This window comes from Branchiostoma belcheri, unplaced genomic scaffold (genome assembly GCF_001625305.1).
Source record: "Branchiostoma belcheri isolate BF01 breed outbred unplaced genomic scaffold, Haploidv18h27 scaffold139, whole genome shotgun sequence".
Lineage (NCBI taxonomy): Eukaryota > Metazoa > Chordata > Leptocardii > Amphioxiformes > Branchiostomatidae > Branchiostoma > Branchiostoma belcheri.
Window position 1 is genome coordinate 105804 of NW_017802813.1, and position 19748 is coordinate 125551.

The window sequence follows — 19748 nt, forward strand, 5'->3', positions numbered from 1 at the left end:
ATGTTGACCAATTCAGGAGTTTTGTTGAAACTTGATTTGTAACTTACCTGAAAGTGCTCTCTGATTCCTCTGCTTCCTGAAGACTGGCTTCCAATTTGTCCCATTCCTTGAAGAAAAAGTACCCAAAAAATCTTTCAACAGAAAGGCTGGCTCAAATCATAAGCTTAGAGTGCTCTTCTTCTAAAAGTTTGCCATCTTGAGAATATCTATATGCATGTTACTGGCAGGCTATGCTTTACCGAAAAAATCTAAGAATCTACTGAACAGATATTCTAAAGATTTCTAGTAGAATAAGAACAGTATCTATGTTTCCACAAACTGGAATGTGCCCCAAATCAAAATGAAATATGACTACTTACCCTGCCCATATCATACAGGTGATCAGTGCCAAACCACTGAAAAATATGAGTTTTGTGATTATCAACTATAACAGACATTTCATGTAATAGTGATGCAGAGAAGGAAAAAATCAAACAAGACACACTAGGTACATGTACATGTTATGTGTATTCACAGAATAAAAAAAAGAACATTTTTCAATTAAAATTAATCCTAGCCTTCTATACTTACATCTGAGAGTGACATCAAGATCTGAAATCAAATAGAAAAAGACCATTATAGAATTACAATAGCCAAAATTATGTTCAACAGGGAAGGTACACATACAAGAGCATCAATTGTAACATTTCAAAAATAGCAAAACTTTTCATCATTTTTCCACTAACTCTAAAATGTATATACTTAGGTTCATTGATAAGCATATGTAAAACACAGAGACTTTTACTTGTAAAGTTACTTACTTCTTCACGCTCTTGGTTGACTTCTTCCACATGAGCCATCATCTCACGATAACGCTCGATAAACGTCTTCATCTCAACACGAACCTAAATACAGAACATGTCAGAGTGTAAAAACCACCTTGTTCAATATTAACGTCACAACAAAAGAGCATCAAAGCAACATGCATAGGAAAAATAACGCTTTTCAGAAGTTTTTGTTGCAGTTTGTGGCAGTGCCAAAATGAATTCTCACCTCTCCATCATCAATGTTGTCAACTTTGGCACGAAAATCATCCAAAGAATCCTAAAAAAGGGAAAAACAACATCTCGTAAAGCAAGATTTCTTCTTTACAGCAGACCATAGTCAAACAAGGTATAAGATAGCACTTGTTGCAAGTCAAGTAAACTTGTTTTAGCACTTTTAATTACACTGATTACTGGAAATTGTAATATACACTATGAAATAAAGACTGAACTTTAACTTCCAACACTAGATATAGAAATGGGACTTACCCCAAATTTTCGGTTGACTCCATCAACCTTGTTCACGGAATGGACCCATCTACTCTTGGAACGTGACGTCAGAGACACATGACCGTAGTAGCGGGTCATATGTGCCATTTGGGGTAAGTCCCAATTTGGGGTAAGTCCCAATTCTATATCTCGTGTTGGAAGTTAAAGTTCAGTCTTTATTTCATAATGATTTGTACCAACACAGATGAACTTTCATGCTAATAAGTAATATACACTGTTTTCACAATATTATAGATATTTGTGTTGCTAGATCTACAATTGTATTTGACATCCCACCTCATCATCCACAAAGTCAAACGCATTCTCGAAGGTGTTCAGGGCCTGTGGGGAAAACAATATTGTTATTGGTTATGTTAAGCCGAGGGGTACTCTTATTAGACTTATTAGTGTATGAATATCTTCATGAATCAATCATAGCCTCATGTTCATTTATTTCATGTGTACTTTTACCATGCATAGTTCTCAATGCCCTGTACTTAGGTCATTTCAAATACAATTCATGTTGATACCCATAGTACAACTTATGTCCATAACAGTATAACAACGTATCGGGATGGCAGCTTTTCCTCCCAGTGATAAGCGCCCTCTGGCAGTTTTACAGAAACTGCAGTGCAGAAACACAGACAGGCAGACACACACACCCTCTCTTGCACACACACGCAAACACACAGAGACAAGCCAAAATTAAAGCACAGTCAAGTAATAAATTTTGTAGTTCACATCAGTATGTATAGTTTTAGTAGCATACTTCTGTAATTTCTTACGTTTATACATGACCTGTGCTTAGCTTGTATGAGCATTAACGTACAAAATAGATCTTTCATTCAATAAAAATGAAGTATATCCACTCACCATGGACATTCTGGATGTGATGTCGCCAACCCTGGCCATCAGCCGTGCAGACTTCTTTCCCTCCACCCTGCTCACAGTGAGCCAGCCCACATCAGGGCTGACCCTCCCCCTCTGCAGAATGGGAGAGGCCGGCCGGTGGCCGCACGCACTACAAACTGCATGGGCGCCTACGATCTAAAATAGAAAATAATGGTTATTTTCAAATATAAGGGGGCCACACGCAAGTTTATTTTGGGCCTCAATTCTATTTGGGTCTCAACTCAAGCTCAAGAGTAGACTGTCTTTTCCAGGAAATAACCCTGAAGCAAAAACACTGTGTATGGCAATGAAGGATATCACACTAGCTTCAAAAACAATAGAATTCTACTTTAATTAACCTCTCAAATCTTTGTAAATTTTAGGGGAAATATTTTCTGCTCTCTTTTCTGCGCGGTGGGAAAAGCGACATTTTCCCACCGATAACTGCATTTGCCGAACGGTAAATTTGCATAGCATGTGTGATCAGCAACTCAGTTGCTAGTGTCCATTCGTAGTGGTATATTGCGATAGTAAACTGCAGAATTACATATCTTTTTATAAGAACCCAACATATAAGTACTTCGTTACCTCGTTGGAGCCAGGTTTTGCGCTGAGCCGGCGCATGACCCAGGGCCTAGAGCCGCCATCTTCTAAGCCGCCCGAAAAGTCTTTGCGTTTCGAATCCACTAGAAGAACCCGCCTCTGGACGAATTTTCTATCATCTCCCTTGCGTTTGTATCTTGGGCCGCCGGTTGAGGAGTCCGGTTGTTGGCCTGTCCCACGGCTCTTATGGTCGGGAAAACGCGGCTGGCGGGGTTGTTGTTTCGCCGCCGGGGTCTGAGGCGGCGTGTCGTCCCCACTCGCCCGTCCCATGGGGCGAAACGATGTCCCACAACTTTCCGGGGCCACAAAACTTCAGAATCTGGTGGTTAAACTACCTACAATCTTTTCCTATACACAACGTTAGCCATTCAGTGCCGTTGCCCTGGGCACCTTAGAATGCTTTTTGTTGTGTCGTTTGATTATGACGTCATTATCAAAACTTTTCATACTTTTTTCAGCGCATGATTAGAAAGTCCACTGATCAGGTCTTACTGGACTAACACAAGAAATGTGACAGAAAAAAATGGTCTAGACATGGTCAAAACAGAATTACAGGTAAAAAAAGTGAGAACAACTAAAAACGCTGTCAAAATTGCTTTCACGATCGCAAATGGTATTCTTGTTTAATTATGCACAATGCAGACATGTTCTAGAACAGGCATCCCGGTCCAGAACACTTGTGACAAGTTGTATGTTATGATAAAAACATTGTCGCAAGGAATTCACCACTGATGACTTCAACATCTACCAGATCATCCCAGTCAGAGAACCGGATGTAACGTTAGAGTTAGTATATGAATTTGATGTAATTTTTTCTGTTGGAATATACTATGACTAGCTTTTCATTAATAATTGGTTAACGATTCTAGAGTCTTTTTGCATTTCTTCAAATTGATGCTCACAACGTTCTGGCCTTGTTCCATGTTGCCCAATCTTCCCCTGGAGCAGCACCAAAAATCCACTTACTGAGCTGTTCCATGATCTTGCCCTTGAGGAAGATAAGAAGTTGCCGGACCAAAGTTTTCCAGACATCTAATATTAAACTGCAGAAATGTTGCACTTCCCCAGACTTGTCTTAAACTTAGATGTCGATCGAAACAGTCATTCTAATTTTGTGTTCGGACAGATGTGACTACAGATTTCTGTTAAATCATAATTTATATTTTAATATATAGCTCATAATATTTCTTTTTATGATATTTTCTTTTGTGTTCGGACAGAGGTGATTACAGATTTCTGTTAAATCATAATTTATATTTTAATATTTAGCTCATAATATTTCTTTTTATGATATTTTCTTTTGTGTTCGGACAGAGGTGACTACAGATTTCTGTTAAATCGTGATTTATATTTTAATATTAGCTCATAATATCTCTTTTTATGATGTTTTCATTTCCGTTAACTTTGTTTATTCGTTCTTGATAAAAGCATTGCTACTAAATGCTTCTAGCTAGTTGGGCTGCCCTGGCTGTCTTGTATCAGCCAAACCAATAATAAACAATAAATGCATTACCCGGGTCGCTTATTCAGCCGTTTCTAGTCTTGAATGGTCCATACACGATGGGACGTTTGCCTTTCTATGGCCTTGGGGGGAAACCTGTAAATAGTGACACCTAGCGGTTTGTTGAGACTTCTCACTTTTAGAAACTGTCTGTATGATACTGTGGCCAACAATTAGTTACCACTGTTGCCAAAATCTCTACTGAAATTGGTACGGAATGAAGACTTCCCTGAGTCTTTCATGCTTTTTGCCGACTGCCAAAACGTATCCATAACTCTTGGGAAGTGTTGCCAGTCTGGGAGCCTAAGGGTTGATGAGATATCGCAACTGGCGTCAGGTGTCCAGCTTCTAATGCCAAGGATGCACGTCTGTTCCTCTTGGGAGTTGTGGTAGCCAAATGGGGGTTATCTAAAGTCAAGAATGCAGTAGTTGGTTGTATCTTTAATACCACGAGCAAATGATTAATAAGAAAGTGGAGCTGTTATGAAGGGGGCCGCTTGTTTTGCTAGATAGCAGCAATTTTCACATTCCTGTGGATAAGAGGAAATTGTTATAGCTTTCTCTATGTCATATCCAATTCTATCTTTAACGCTAGACGCACCGGGCAGTCTGTAAGGTTAGGTCCAATTTTTGTTCAACCTGCCATGCGGAGAATGTAATCAAAACGTATTTTGAGGTGCGTGCCAAATTTTAATGAAGATAGGCCTTGAAACAAAGGTTTTTAACGTCTAATGATGGCACCGTCCTTGGTTAGTTTCAACCTTCAAGAATTCAGTTTCATCTAGTTGGACTTGGCGCCCTTGACCTTACTAGTTACACTTGGTCTTGCTGTGTACAACGACCACATAAAGTCAGTAACTGCTCTAATTGGGGACGTGTCCTTGGTTGACATCTCCGAGAAACAACTTGTTCACGTTTGTATTCATGACTCTGTGTTTGGTTTAGTCGATGTAAGATCAGGTCAAGGTTAACCATTTTGATAATGAGGAATTGTTTATGTCATAGTTAACTCAAAATGATTCGTCTCTGTTGCATTGCTACAGAAATCAAATCCTCGGAAAATCATTGAGGTTTTTTGTGTGCTGGGTCTGTAAGGAACAGTCCAGGGAGGAAGAAAAAGCGGTAAGCAACGGAAAAGATGGGAGGATAACAATATCAGAGAATGTCCTTCGTATTCATTTAATGAATTGGCTCACATTTAATAGTTTGTCCTTTGGGATGTTTGTTTTTGTGTGTTTACGGCCGTTTCCATGAAATCCACGAAAAACAAGCGTTGATGAAGATTTGAACAGATCTCCTGTGACATTGTATCCCAGAAGAGTAAATCTTCTGAGCTTGTTATCGCTGTACTGTCGCTTGTGGCGCCAGCAAGGGTGCCGGAAAGTGTTTTGGCAAAAAATCAACGCAACGTTGTCGTTAATTAAGTTCCTATTGTGCACAAAAGGCCAGCCAAGAAGACAATGATAAACCTGTTGTACTTTGACATTTTCAAAAGGTTTTGTTTATCGAAGGCCCAGCAGGGTTTTTTTATAGATCACTTTGGAGAAGACGACAATGGGTCGTATAGAGGAGTATTTACTATTATGATAGACACCTTAAGGAACCCACTACATTTAGCAATAAGAGTATGGGTCGTCCCGGATATACTTCAATAAAAACCTGAGCCGTGGCGAAGCCTCATATCAATTACATTGCGATGTGCTCATTACGTGTGAGAGAGGAACACTTATTTTTTGTGACATTTTAGACCATGCGACACAAAGATATATACAAACAGAAGATTCTTCATTGACACAACAAAAAAGTACAGAGACTTTTGTATGGTCTTCTACAACTTAACTAAAGATCTAACAAAGCTAAATACATGTGTGGATAACGTCATCTTACGTACAGAGTATATGTATGATGTAACAATAAAGGTTAACTATTCTCTAACATGTGTTCTCTAAGATCGAAACATTCTTTAATGTATTTTCCTATTTGAACACTGTATTGGTTATCTCCCCTAAGAATGTAGTTGCATTTATCTATAGGATCTCTATAGTGAACAGCAATAAGCGATAATCACTGTATAGTGTACAATCCATTATAAACTGGTGCTCATTTTCAATCATGTTTGGACAGAATGGACAGAACCTTTGGTCATTATATAAATACCGACCTGTTTTATCTATTCTACACTGTTCTATTTTTGTTCTTACTCAAGGCATGAAAGGCATGCAACCTGCGTGGCGCTATCAACTACCAAAACAAACCCTAGCTGGCTACCTCGATAACGAAATGTGTTGAAGATATTACGTAAGATAAAAAAAACAAAAGTAAGGACAGTATCAGTTGGCGAGCAAGCGTTGGCAGGTATCCAAGGTAAAGATGAAGCTGAATACACAAACCGTCTATCTGCCTGGCTACAAGGGTGTTCAGAGTTTGTCTTGTGGGGACAAGGTCGTAGATATAATGTGGTCTGACAACAGTGCATGCCAGGGTAGCTGTAAGTAATGACAGGTGTTGTGAGGTTGGTCCAATTTCCACAAGACTTAAAGTTAAACTATTGGGGCGACCAAAAATCTTACTTCAGAGTATGGCAGTATTTGTTTGAGTGGCTACGTTGTGTGTGCGTTTGTGTGTCTTTTTGTCAAAGTAGCGACGGCCGTGTGTAGGGTGGGGGTGATTTTGACAGTTGATTGATAGGGAGGTCAAGCTTGGTGGGAGGAAGTGGGTTGTATGTGGAGGAATTAAGGAATTCATTGAGATCACGGAAAGACCTTGGAGATTCCAGAGCGCTGGCTGAGAGACCTTTGAGAGATATGTCAAATTTTTGGACACTAAACGGCTCTGTGAAGTCCCTGATTTATATATGACAAAGCGCCACTTTTACTCACTTTGCAATTGTTTACGTTTAGGTCGACGAGGAAGGGTCATCATCCGGACGGTCTTTTGGCAAAGCAGCAGATTAAGAGATGTTTCTGTGTCCAATTGGAAATGACTAAACACATAAAATGTTGTAAACAAAAAAGTAACAGACTTGACAAATTCTAGGCCTTCCTTCATCAGCTGTGTTGAATTGGTCACGGCTTCGGTGACTGGACTAGCGCAGGCAAGGTGAGGCCTTGACTTTCTAACACGGCAAACATTACCGAGAAGCACCTGTACTGTAGCCTGGTGCGTACCAGTAATCTCCAAGCAGATCATACGGTGGCAAGGCAGTATCCATTGGCCAGAGGAGTGTCCATTTATATTAGGTGGCTAATGGACAACGGATACTGCCTTGCCACCGTATGATCTACTTGAGCTTTGTACATATGTTTGGTTTGCTTCCCACTGCCACTCCCTTACCTCCACAAACACAGAGAGGTCGGGCGCTTGGTATCAAACTCACGGAAAAAGAAAACTTGAAAACTCTGACCACCCATTAGCTTCCTGACAGTCTTCCATACAAGAACTTATACAAGGTAATTTTGAGGCCATTAAGGCCATGTTTTAACCTTGTGTTAACCACTGCGTGTATATATAGTGAATATGAGAGAAGGCACCCTTCCTTTCTTCCTTTACCACGTACTTTCTTTTACTCACCAACCGAAGTTTCAACATGGTTCTCTTGAATATTGGAGAATGATACTTCAAAAATCATTTTTATCAGTATATAGTATATACATATTCTATTAAAAAGTTGAAAAAAAAAGTTGCAAACCCCTAAGTTTGCAACTTTTGCAAAAGTACAAAGTGATTGGCATGTAACAGTCGTTAATCCGATCAGACAGTGAGGTACACCCACCAACGACGATCAGCCCCACCCCACGTAAACACCTCCCGACAGCCCATCTATCAACGTCCCCTCCACTCACGTATCAACGTCATCCCTGTCCGGGGAATGTTGGAGGGTCGCGTGTTTTTGAAATTGAAGAAAAACGGTTTTAACGGTTTCCAGGTTCAAATGCAGTCTCCGGTAACGGTGAAATACAATGGACATAAATAAGGGAGATTACATGTGATTCAAGAAGTTAAGTACACAGAAATTAAATTAATCATGGGACTTAAGCTTTTCCACAAGGAGAACTTTGACTTTGTATCGTCCGTTTCCAGGCACAAGTGTAACTTGGGGAATTGAATGGAACCCGATGGATAAGAAGTTGAGAAACAGAACAGAGGTCTATTACGTGTGATTCAATAGGTTATCAATGGAATCTATACCCGTGCCACTTGCGGTTTTCCTCGAAGAGAACTTTGCCTTTTCATCGTGCGTAAGTTCGGGAAGTCAAGGATTTTTCAATACATTCATGTATTCGCTGCAATTGGTTACATATGGAGAAGGTATCATAACATGGTACGGACATGCGTTGGTTACATAATCCAGGATACCATGCTGTTATATAGGTCGTCGATGTGTTTTTTCGGGTCAGGGCAGTTTCGGGTGGATGGCAGCAAAGTCAGAATGTTTATAAGTGTCACCTCCAATACCTCAGAAAAACACGATGACCCAGAGATCTGACGAGTTGCGTGGACTCGTGTGTCTTGATTTGCCCACTTTATGTTATGACTATGAGTTCACCTAAGCAATGGTATTGTATTCTAGCACCAAAGGTTTATTCTACTAGCCCTTGCCCTACGACAACAACAGGTGAAGTTACTAGGGTTTCCTACCTAATGTTCAACCGTAGGCTGAGAGACCACATACATGCAGTTAATGGTATAAAACTACAAGCACATGTTACAGTGCGTCACTTTGGTCGAGCTGTTAACTCTCTGCAAATAGGTTTTATCAGAGATTGACATGTAAGCTTTTTAAATAACGTTCAAGATAGTAAGATAAAGACGTGGGGGTCCACGAGCGTTTAGAAAACTACGCACATGTCCTAAACAAACTACAATACCTGCAGTACCCATTTAGACATGGCAACGCTGGTAGCAGTAGGACTATTAGAGTCTGACATGTAAGCTATAACGATCAAGATAGTTAGATAAAGTCATGGGGGTCTACACGCGTTTAGCCAAAGGTAGCAAACTGCAAGTCCTTGAACTACCTACAATACCTGCAATACCTATTTAAACACGGCAACGCTAAATCTTCAAGGTCTGTTGTTTCAGGTCAGGCAGCTGACTAAAGCCGTCAGTGCTCTGTGCCAGGACTGTGTCCAAGGTCTATACTAAACGCTGCAAAATGAAAACATATGACATAACGTTAAGTGTAAACCCAGGGAATGAATGTCGAACAAGATAACTGATCTTCCTACCTGTCTGAAGTGATTACTACTAGTATCTACTACGACCAATGGGTTGGGAACGCTATGGGTATCGAATTTTTATCGAACGGTGTTCAAACAAAGTCTGTTATTAGAAATGTGGAAATTTCAAACACGTGTGAGACCCTCCCATTTGCATCGTTCAAATGACAAGCAATAAAATACGAAAATCTCAGTCATTCTGGACAAGACGACAAATCCAATGTACAGCTCTACAGAACATATATCAACCACGACTGCATGTGTTGTCACTTATTTGTGACTCTCAACATGTCAAGGTCTGGGTTACGTTGACACATCATCCCCTACATTCTTGGCAAGAGTGGGACAAACACCTTCACCTACATAACTCATGTGACTTAAGTATGATCATGAGGTCTATTCCCCATATGACAAGAATTGTTAAGAGTTTCCAGTGCAAAAACAGCTAGAACATCTTACAGGGCAGCAAACCTTCATATCCCATGATGCATTTCGTCTACAATTTTAGTATTGTCCGCCATATTGGATGGTTAAACTGTGAGTACTTCTATTTACAGTCGCCCTGTACACAAGAACGTACATGTACTAATCTACAGGTACGTAGCTACCTGGTTGAACCAACGCCAACAGGCATGGTGGCCTTGACAGTCAAACTCTCGATATTTAAAAAAATGAGCTTGATTACATAATTATAACAAGCTGTAGATATAAATAAAGACCCCTAGGAATGGCAGCACCTTGGAGAGCCTGGAATTTGGCGTGAAGGCCAAACATCGCGTCAAGCGATACCTGTTAACTCAATCAACTTACCAGGTTCAGAAAGGTGGGGGTGTGTTGAGGGCATGCCGGGGGAGGGTGTTAGGCGTGTGCATGGGCGACATGCCAGCGGAGCATTGTCACATTTAGCGCGCTTTAATACTGAATCTTTATTTGCATGTTCATGAAGATAAAGTGCATACATCAGAGTATCGGATGTTACATGTATATCGATATCATACTGAGTAACATAGTACATAGGATAGAAGGATAAAAGAATAACGTAAAAGTAAAGTAACTAGACTAGAAAAATACATTCTATCTAATCTAGGTCTTTAAGATTTCTTCTCTCTTTTTAAAGCAACTGGAGATGGATTCACATAGTTTTTCTACTGTGTGGTCATTACTAGTGAATTTTAGACTTTTAGATGGCCTTTGACTTTTGTCAGTTTCTATCAACATAACATTTTAAAGGAATGGCTTATGGATAGTGATAGGCTTGTGTATTTCATATCTCTGTTGATCTAAGGTGTGTTACTATTTATTTTCTGACATAACGTAGCACTTACCTGGTTGTTAATAACAATTCCATGGCACAGGTGGAAGACAGACTACGCGAAAGTGATCACTGCTAACTTTACTTCCAGCTTAAAATGTAATGTTATCAGTGTTGACATTAATCTTGTTAGACGTTGTCCTTCAAAAATAAGAAGTTTATGAGACCGCCTAAGGCGTAGAGGTCACACAGTTCCGTTTACAGACCCATTGCTACATTCCACATTCCATTGATACATTGCTGGTAGTACTGACCATGACCATGACCTTAGCTCTACGAGATTTCAAGTTTAGGTCACAACAAGTAATTTTTATGGATGACATCAGCGCGCGCATTAAGTTGAAAAAAAAAACCAAGACATTTTGTTGCCTTCTGACAGTGGTCAACATGCCAAAAATGGGCAAAGATGCCTGTTGCCATGCCGTAAGGTGGATGGCAATGAGGAGAGGTGACAAGAAAAGGCTCTGATTTAATGTTCTGTCTCTTACTTACTTTGGTGCAGTGATATGTGATGATGGCTGTGTATATGTGATGTTCCTGCTGAATCAAAACCATTTGTATAATAATTGAGTGAAAATTTCAAATTGTAGGAGCCTTGTTTTTTTCCGGCCCGTCTTTTTTGTCGCCCGCTCCCATTAGATTTGTAATCTACGGAGGATGTCACCCATGAAATTTATTAGCTGTGGCCTTAGAGAATACACAGAAGTCGTTCACATACTCCATCTGATTAGATCATTAGGTGAAAACTGTTGAACGATCAGGATGAATTACCCGAGAGTCTTCACATACCCACGCAAACACAGAGGCATGTGGACTTCATCATTTTCATTTATAACATCTGCCACGGTCAAGTTTCTCCGTGTTTGCATAGTAATGACCTTGACCATGCTTCGAGGCCAGCGTTCTGAAGAGTCTTTCCCCCTGAACGAAGAACTCGAAACTGCCGGTTCGTGTGTCTCTCCAAGGTTACCTGGTTCCCATTGCTGTACGTAGAAACAAAAACAGATGTGCACCTGTAGCTACCGAAAGTACGGTAAAACTACATGGTGTACATTGTTTCTATAGTTCTCACAACAGTTTCAAGTAGGTTTGAAGAGAAGAACTCTTTTGATTGATGAATATGCGTTTGGTGTATACGTTATCACAGGTATTATTATGTCTATGATTCTGAACTTACTTGTGCACCTCTTTGCTATTGATACGTTCTTCTATTTTTTTATTCACATATATTTATTGAGTATTGGCAAAAAAGCAAAAGTTACTCAAAAACATACAACGTGTATAAAACACATTGACAAGATACATGCATAATTACAAGGTGGATAAAACCAAGATGAATACAAACAAGACAATACGTTCTTCTGCATAGGTATGCCATTTTCAAGATAGCAATCAACCCACAAACCATACCCTATCAGTAACTATGCGCTAGAAGGCACCTCGCATTCAATAACACGGGCATTTTCTCGTGCCTGAAGCTTTATGGCTGCAGCGAATTAGGCTGAGTTGCATCGTAAAATATGTCACGATTGCCGACCTAACTTTGGATATCATCCTTGAAACATCGTAGACAGAAGTTGACTAATTACAAGTCGATCACCGGGATACGAAAACCCTAGAAATTATTGAAATGTCTTTGAAAGACCTTGTAAATTAACAACATATCACAGAAAAACCTTGCACGTCATTGACATATCACTGGAATAACTTAGGGATCATTGTAAATTCAGACCTTGAAGAGCATTGACAGATAACTGGAAGACCTTGGTGATCATTGACGTCATATCACTAAATTAGGCTTTGGTGATCGTTAACAAATACTGGAAGACATTGCTGGTCATTGACATCTCACTATAAGACCATAGGGACCATTGAAGCATATTTGGAAAACCTTCAAGATCAACGAAAGATGACTGGAATACCTTGACAACCATTCAAAGATCATCGGAGGTCATTGACAACTCATTGGGTGCACTGAAAGATCGTTGGCAATGACTTGAGGGTCGTTAAAATCATTGTAAAACCTTAGGGTTTTTTTCTTGCATTTGATTTACGAGTATATTTCCCTCAAGTAGAATGGAATTCGCAGTCCTAAGTTTATGACTCTTGAACCTTGGCAACGCAAATACTCGTAGCAACTCCGGGGAAAAACTCATGATTGCGTTATACGCTTGATTGACAATATGGCCGAGGCACCTACTTAAAGTCATGTGGCTAAATTCCACTCTCTGACCTAACTGCCAATCTTTGATGGTCAGTCGAGATTGGTCCACTAGATTCCGTCAGTCATGGTTGGTGCTCAGTCTTTCTCAGAAGTTCTTCACAAGTTCTGGAGACGTACATCGCCTCGCTAGCTCCTATCTGCTCTCAGATAAGATAAACACGTGAAATAGGTTAGTGGAAAATCCTAGGAAGTTATATCCGGTAAATGACCGGACAATGACCCATCTCAGTAGGATACTATATATTTTTGAAAATAATATCTTTGTTCAGATGTTATATACATTACTCGTCTAGTTGAGATGACGTACGCGAAGGGATAGATGAGGGAAATGGTATTCTAACTAAATCTAAAAATGCAAAAATGGTCCACTCTAAAATTTTGAATTGGCTAGAAATATCTTTATAACGGTATATTCCATCATAGAAATACACGTGCAGAAAAGGGTAGATAAATTTGTCTTGTCCACATTTTGATTGTCTTTGCCTATTGCAAGATCTTTGATTCTAGTAACTCATAAAGAATGAGAAGATAAGACCTTCTTAGAAATTGCGAAAGTACGCGACAGCTATCTTCTTTGATCCGTTGTTGTTTTAGTGGCTGGCCCCCTCTTCTTGACAGTCACTGTCTTCCGCCGGGTTTAGAGGATTTGGGAACGAGGACATGTCAATCACCTGCAACCGCGTGATTGCCATTGGCCGGCTAGTATTTCCCTGGGAACGTGCGGCGGAACGTATCCAACAACCGGAATTTCCCGCGAAAAAAAACTAGGCCACCAACTGTTTGTTTTTGAATCCCCTTCCGTATTAGTAACGGGGGATAGTCATGTGGAGATTAAGTTGGTGACGAAACGTCACGAGACAAGGTTTTACGTTCCCAAACTATTACACATAACATGTTTTCTAAAGGCTCGCCACCTGTTGTTACGTGTAACAGTTTGAAAACATGAAAATCCAGTCTATTACACATAACATGTTTTCTAAAATCACACCATCTGTTTGTCCCAACTGTAACCATTCACTGTTTTTCTATCTTTATTTTCTGACCTTTTGCTTTTGCTGTTGCCCCGTATTTTGTATTGGATTAGATGTTTTATACGCAAATGTTGAAAACCATTGCTCCTTTGTACATACGTCGGTGAAGGTTAGACATCCAGGTAATAAGATACGCCCAAAACAGTTACGCAAACAACTGGATATGATTTTGGACATGGTCAGATGTTTAAGGTAGCATCCACTGCCTTTCGTCAGTGACATTGCTCGTTTACACTTCCCCTGACATAACAACGTTAACCCACCCTTAACACAGATATTTCACATACGCCACTTCTCCAGTCCAGTGAAAAACAACTGACGGACTTTTTTTTACAGCAAAGAAGGAAATTGAGATTAAAAGAGGATAACATCACCAGGATACGGCGGTTTAGTTACATACAAGAGAAGTTGGTCACGGCAGAACAGGTGGTGGTAGAACGTGCGGTATGTTATCCTCGCGAAGTGACTTGGCTGAGAATGTTCCTGTTATCGCGTAGATCGAACGCCAACGCGTGCTGAACGTTGTGAGCACATCCAACGGCTATTCTCCCAAAGGCCACAATAACGTGCCTCCACCAGGCTTTTCTACGGGAATACGGATCGTAGAATTCGGCAAAAAAAAGAGAGTATGAAATTGGCCAAGGGAGTCCGGCCGCGGAGAGGTAGTTTCTTTCCCTCTAACGGCGCGGCCAGTCAAGCCTACAATACAGGGTGGCCAAACTCCCCTCGCAAATATTCTCCTATATATAGCCAGCGTAGTTAGTCTGGTAGAGACTACACAATAACATGGGAAATGCATGCAGTCATACAAAATCTATCTGAGATATTTTGGCCATGTTCGATTATGAAATATTGATCTAATGTTGCTCAATATCATTTTTCGTTTATTGAACGTTAGATTATTTCTTTCATTAACTTTCATTAATAAGATTCAGAGTTTGAAACGCAGTCATACAAAATAAATTTGATATATTTTGGCCATATTTGGCTATAAAATGTTGATTTAATGTTGCTCAATGCCATTTTATATTCATTGAACGTTAGATTATTTCTTTCGTTAACTTTCATTAATAAGATTCAGAGTTTGAAACGCAGTCATACAAAATAAATTTGAAATATTTTAGCCATGTTTGGTTATGAAATGTCGATCTAATATTGCTCTAATATTATCATTTTTCTTTAAACGTTATGTTATTTCTTTCATTGACTCATTCATTCATTACTTACTTTTTTTAAGATTCATAGTTTAAATCCACATACTCGTAACTGAATGGCTAAAGTCGTCTTCTAATATTCGCCAATAGATCCAAGTAATAGTTAGGATGTTTGTCGTTCCCACTTGGTAATGAAATCCCCGGGATTCCGTGTAAAAGTCCTCCTCCCTCTATGTTTCCTGTGGGTATACAACAGTACTGACTCCACCCAAACCATTAATCCTGATTTTCCTCCAGGCTTCACCAGCGCCAAAGTCAAGGTTGGGGTGACGTTTACTTTGGCTCCACTTACCGGAAGACCTTTCCTTACAATGCACTTAAGAATCATGAAATGGTCTTAAGAGAAAACGTGGTTGTCTTGATTTTCACTTCCTCCAGTTGTTTTTACTATTTAACTTTTGATAAAACTGTTGTTCAAAGTTAAGATCGTTCCGATAAAATGACTACAGGATGTCGTGTTGAAGTTCTCACGGTCAGACATTATGTAGTGATGCATGCTACGGTTCTTGCACTCTGATACAAGAAACTTTTGTCAGTCCTTGAAAACTCAACACTGGAAACTAGTTTTATTTTTCAACTTTCAATTGTACTATATTATATAGATATTCCTGATTCAGTTCACTTCGTTACCTTAAAATTACTTTTATCAAAATATTTTGAGTTACAGTTAAGTTGCAAATCAATATACAAACAAAACATCGCGTATCTCTGTAAACAGCCTTCGACCTTGCGTTTGTTTTTTCCGCTTTTGTCTTGTTGATGTTTACAACTTTCACTTGTTTTTCGTCACTACCACGTGTGTCCGATTAAACAGTTGAGACCACAAGACACTTGTTGACGAGTCGATATACGAACCACGGGACTGCACGGGGGGCGCAGAAAAACTCCGGAGCAAGGTTATGACGTTGGCGCCTGTCCCAAATGACCATATTTGGGGTTGTCATGGCAACGCGACGCCTGAAAGGGGAAAGACCATCTTCCATCCCTCCCGCGAACTGAGTGTACGGACTGTACGTGTACTTTTACCTCGTCTCGCCGACCGTTAGCTAAAATATGTCAGGATACTGCTGATGGAAGTCTTACATAATAATTCCTTTTGCGGATTTGCATTGCACAACTCATGAGCCCATTTCAGTAGTGAGAAAACAAACGGATATACACATTGTGAAGCAATCACCGTTCTCGTTTCCTTCTTAGAATATAGATATATAGAAATCAGTACATTCTCAGTAAACTAAAGTGTTACAGGAAAACTACCTTTACCCAATGTTTAAAACTTAATAATAGCGATATTTAGAGAACTTTTATTTTTTTATCATCTATATGACATGTAATAGTCTTTGTAGTCGCTGCATCAGAAGGCTTTCTTTATATTGTGACGTTTGTCGGTATGCAAGACAAATCTTTGACATACATTTTGGATAGATTTGATACACATGCTTTTTACCGTAGCAGGGGGTACATGTGGTGAAAGACGGCCCCATAGCGATTTTCATTTGGAACGAATCAGTTGTTGATATTTAAGAGAGAAAAAGGTCCCTCATTTCACGGTAGGTAGATTCGTCCCGAGCGGTTGCGTGCGAATCCCAGGAAGCAAGAAATTGCGTGGTTGAAAGACGGGCAGGAGCTAGCTGGGCTAGCTGCGTGTATATTTGATCCCGTGCACGCGACTGTTCCCGCTGTAAACTGTGGGGCAGAACCAGATCAAACCAGCTCAGGACTCCAGATGGCTTCAATCTACCACCAAATGAGCGGTGGAACGTTTGTAACTATTTATGGCTCCGGTAGAAAAGGTCTCTCTTTTTTTTAAGGCGCTTTTTTTAAACTCTGAAAGAGGGGATGGCTAAGCGCTGGAACTAAGCCATTCTGTGGGCAAAACTTCGGCGGAACTTTAAATCCTTCCTGTGTGTGGAAAGATTACAGCTACGGGGCTTTTCCGGGCTGTCCTGCCAAGAGGAGTAAAGCGGGCGTCATATTCGCAAACAAGATTACGTAACTAGACTCCGTCGACGAATCGGCGCCTACTTTACCGGCGGCCGAGCCACAGGTATTCCCCATTTGCCTATGCGTATACCCTCAGCAAGGTTATCTGTATAATAAATGTGAATTTCCTGCGAGTCATGTGTGGCGTCAGCGGCGATATATAGCGGGCAATCGGCGTGTTTTGAGTTACATCGAGACGGGCTAGCGGTGGTAGCAGCAGTCGCTACTGAGTACTCACACAACGACGAGGACAAATTCACCGGGCCGTCGATAGAAGTCTCTTCGGACTACCGGGCCACCGAGACCGCACGCGTCATGTCGAGCCTTCGGTACTGCACACTGGTGCTGTTCGCCACTCACTTTGTGGCGATGTCAACGTCCAAAAACTTGGTAGGTCAATTCTGCAATCAACCATCTTAGCGTAACGATCCAGAAGGAATGACAACAAGTACTATTCCATCCTATATTTTACCAAGAAGGTTAAATTTTTATTCTAAACCTCCTTGATTTTACCTACTTTTCTTCTTGTTTCAGCCTCAGGAGGACGCTAGTCCGGCTGCCGACAACTCGCTTAATAAGGTATGAGCATATTTCTTCTAGAGTGTATCTCATATGTATTCTATAAATCTACAACGTGTACAAATAAGTCACTAGCTTGGTTTGCAACTTGCTGACATCTGTTACACCAACCTAGCGCACCCCGGGGTGTCTCAAAAATAATTTCGCATTACCCTTCGTCTTTTCTTTAAACCAAACAAGCCCTACTTTAACCAAACGGGAAAGTGACATGTGTTTAATATCTTGCGGGAAAGTGCTCGTGTGTAGGGGTTGAGGTTTTGGTATGTAAAGTTGGTCACCTTCTCCGCCCAGCACGGTTCGGGAGCCCGTCTAGATGGCGTTATGTTATCATCTCTGTCTTACAGCTAAAGGGAGAAGGGCTGAACGGAATCAAAACAATCTGTTCTCGCGCGGAAGGAATCCCCTGCAGCTATTCACTATACAGCTCGTTCTAAAACTTTCACTCGCGAGGGTGAACAAGAAACTCCATTGTTCTACTGCATTTTATACGAGCCGCCTTGGTTCTCTGTGTAAAAGAACGGTCTCAGAAATGTGGCGCTTGACAACGCCGCTGAGAGACGAAACGGAAGAAAAGGCTTCTTTGTATAAAGAAGTGCACGCAAGACTGGGAGGTATAATTGGACTTTAGGAAACGTAACCTCCTTTTTTTTCTTTCCACCAAGAAACAGGGACTAACCGGTGTTTGTATGGTTGATCCGGCTATAAGAAAAAATACGGGCTGTGCAATTTTACTGAGACCTCAAAAAGCTCTTCCTCTAACGCTTAGTTGATGATCCTTTTGTTTATTTTTGTAGGTTTGAAAACCCCTCACCTTGGTATAAACGGTTTGTCCCTGACGGTCTGTGTACAGCTGATGTCGAGTCAGCTGTATTGCCGACCGCAGATTAAGTCTTGACAGTACTCTCCCATGCCGTAGTGTGTTCTGTGTGTTTTCAACAACGTCCATTTGGCACCAAGCCCGAAATCTACTAAGAGATCGTGTCCTGAACCGAGGTGACCCGAGATGAGTCCCTAACTTGCCCGTTTCCATCGCGAGCTATCAATCTTGAAGTCGCCGTAGTCTTAAGGTTTTCGCCAAGCGTTCTGGCGAAATTGTAGCATCGTAATCATTCCCATCTGTGTTTTTATCCCTCCGAATTGTAAACAGTACCTCGTGACGCAGCAATGGTATCTTCCAACCAGGGCAACACTAAATAGTTGTCGAGTTGATTTCTCATTTCTTTTCAATTATTGATGAATTATGATAATGACTTGTATGCATGCGTTTTGTAAAATCAAAATCAAAGTTTTGTAAGAAAGGCCCCCATCGTGGTACAAATTCTTCGGTTATATATTGAATGAGACATACATTTTGCGGCCTTGACTCGTATACAGGGTCTTGTCGTGTTCCAAAGTTCCTATGTACACATGGGGGCAACTTTTGTTGACGCAGAGCCAAGAATTGGAAAAAAATCTTTTCACTTTCTTTTTCTTATCCCACTAGATCTCTAAAACAATACCACGTATTTGACAAGGTCGGACTCATTTTAAAACTATCATTAAACAAGTATTTGAGTAATTAGGTACAAGCACGCGTGAAGTGTTAAAATCTTCATTAACCCAGGCACCTGTCATCGCGATGACGGATAACATGTGTACTGCAGTACAAAATAGTTTTGTTTTTATAGGTCAATTTTTGATAAAGCAAATAGATAAAGATTTGGCTTCTGAAACAGGTGTATTTTAGTTTTTTAGTGTTTACTACGCTAAATCGCTCCAAATAAAAACACCGTTAGATAGTGTTCAATTTAAGTTTTCTTTTTTTTTTATTACGCTAGTGTGGAGGTTACGTTTGGTGATATTTTATTTCAAGGATTATACACACACACACACACACACACACACACACACACACACACA

The 19748-nt window shown here is 40.4% G+C and overlaps 1 protein-coding gene and 1 long non-coding RNA gene across 3 annotated transcripts in view; one reads left to right on the forward strand and one right to left on the reverse strand.

Moving 5' to 3' along the window:
- Window positions 1-42: 42 nt before the first annotated feature.
- LOC109464452 lies at window positions 43-1025 on the reverse strand. The gene is made up of 4 exons (XR_002139889.1): window positions 801-1025; window positions 571-591; window positions 360-395; window positions 43-106 (listed from the first exon to the last, which is right to left on the reverse strand). It is a non-coding gene; the product is annotated as an uncharacterized LOC109464452 (long non-coding RNA).
- A 15885-nt stretch (window positions 1026-16910) lies between these two features.
- The window catches only part of LOC109464479 (blastula protease 10-like), an 18043-nt gene continuing 15205 nt past the window's right edge, over window positions 16911-19748 (forward strand). Inside the window, exons 1-2 of one of the 2 annotated variants that reach the window (XM_019761479.1) lie at window positions 16911-17660; window positions 17805-17844. In XM_019761479.1, coding sequence (XP_019617038.1) covers window positions 17586-17660; window positions 17805-17844 — 115 coding nt within the window. In that variant the 5' untranslated portion in view covers window positions 16911-17585. Of the gene's footprint in view, window positions 17661-17804; window positions 17850-19748 lie in introns of both variants that reach the window. The other variant, XM_019761478.1, reaches the window with a different exon arrangement.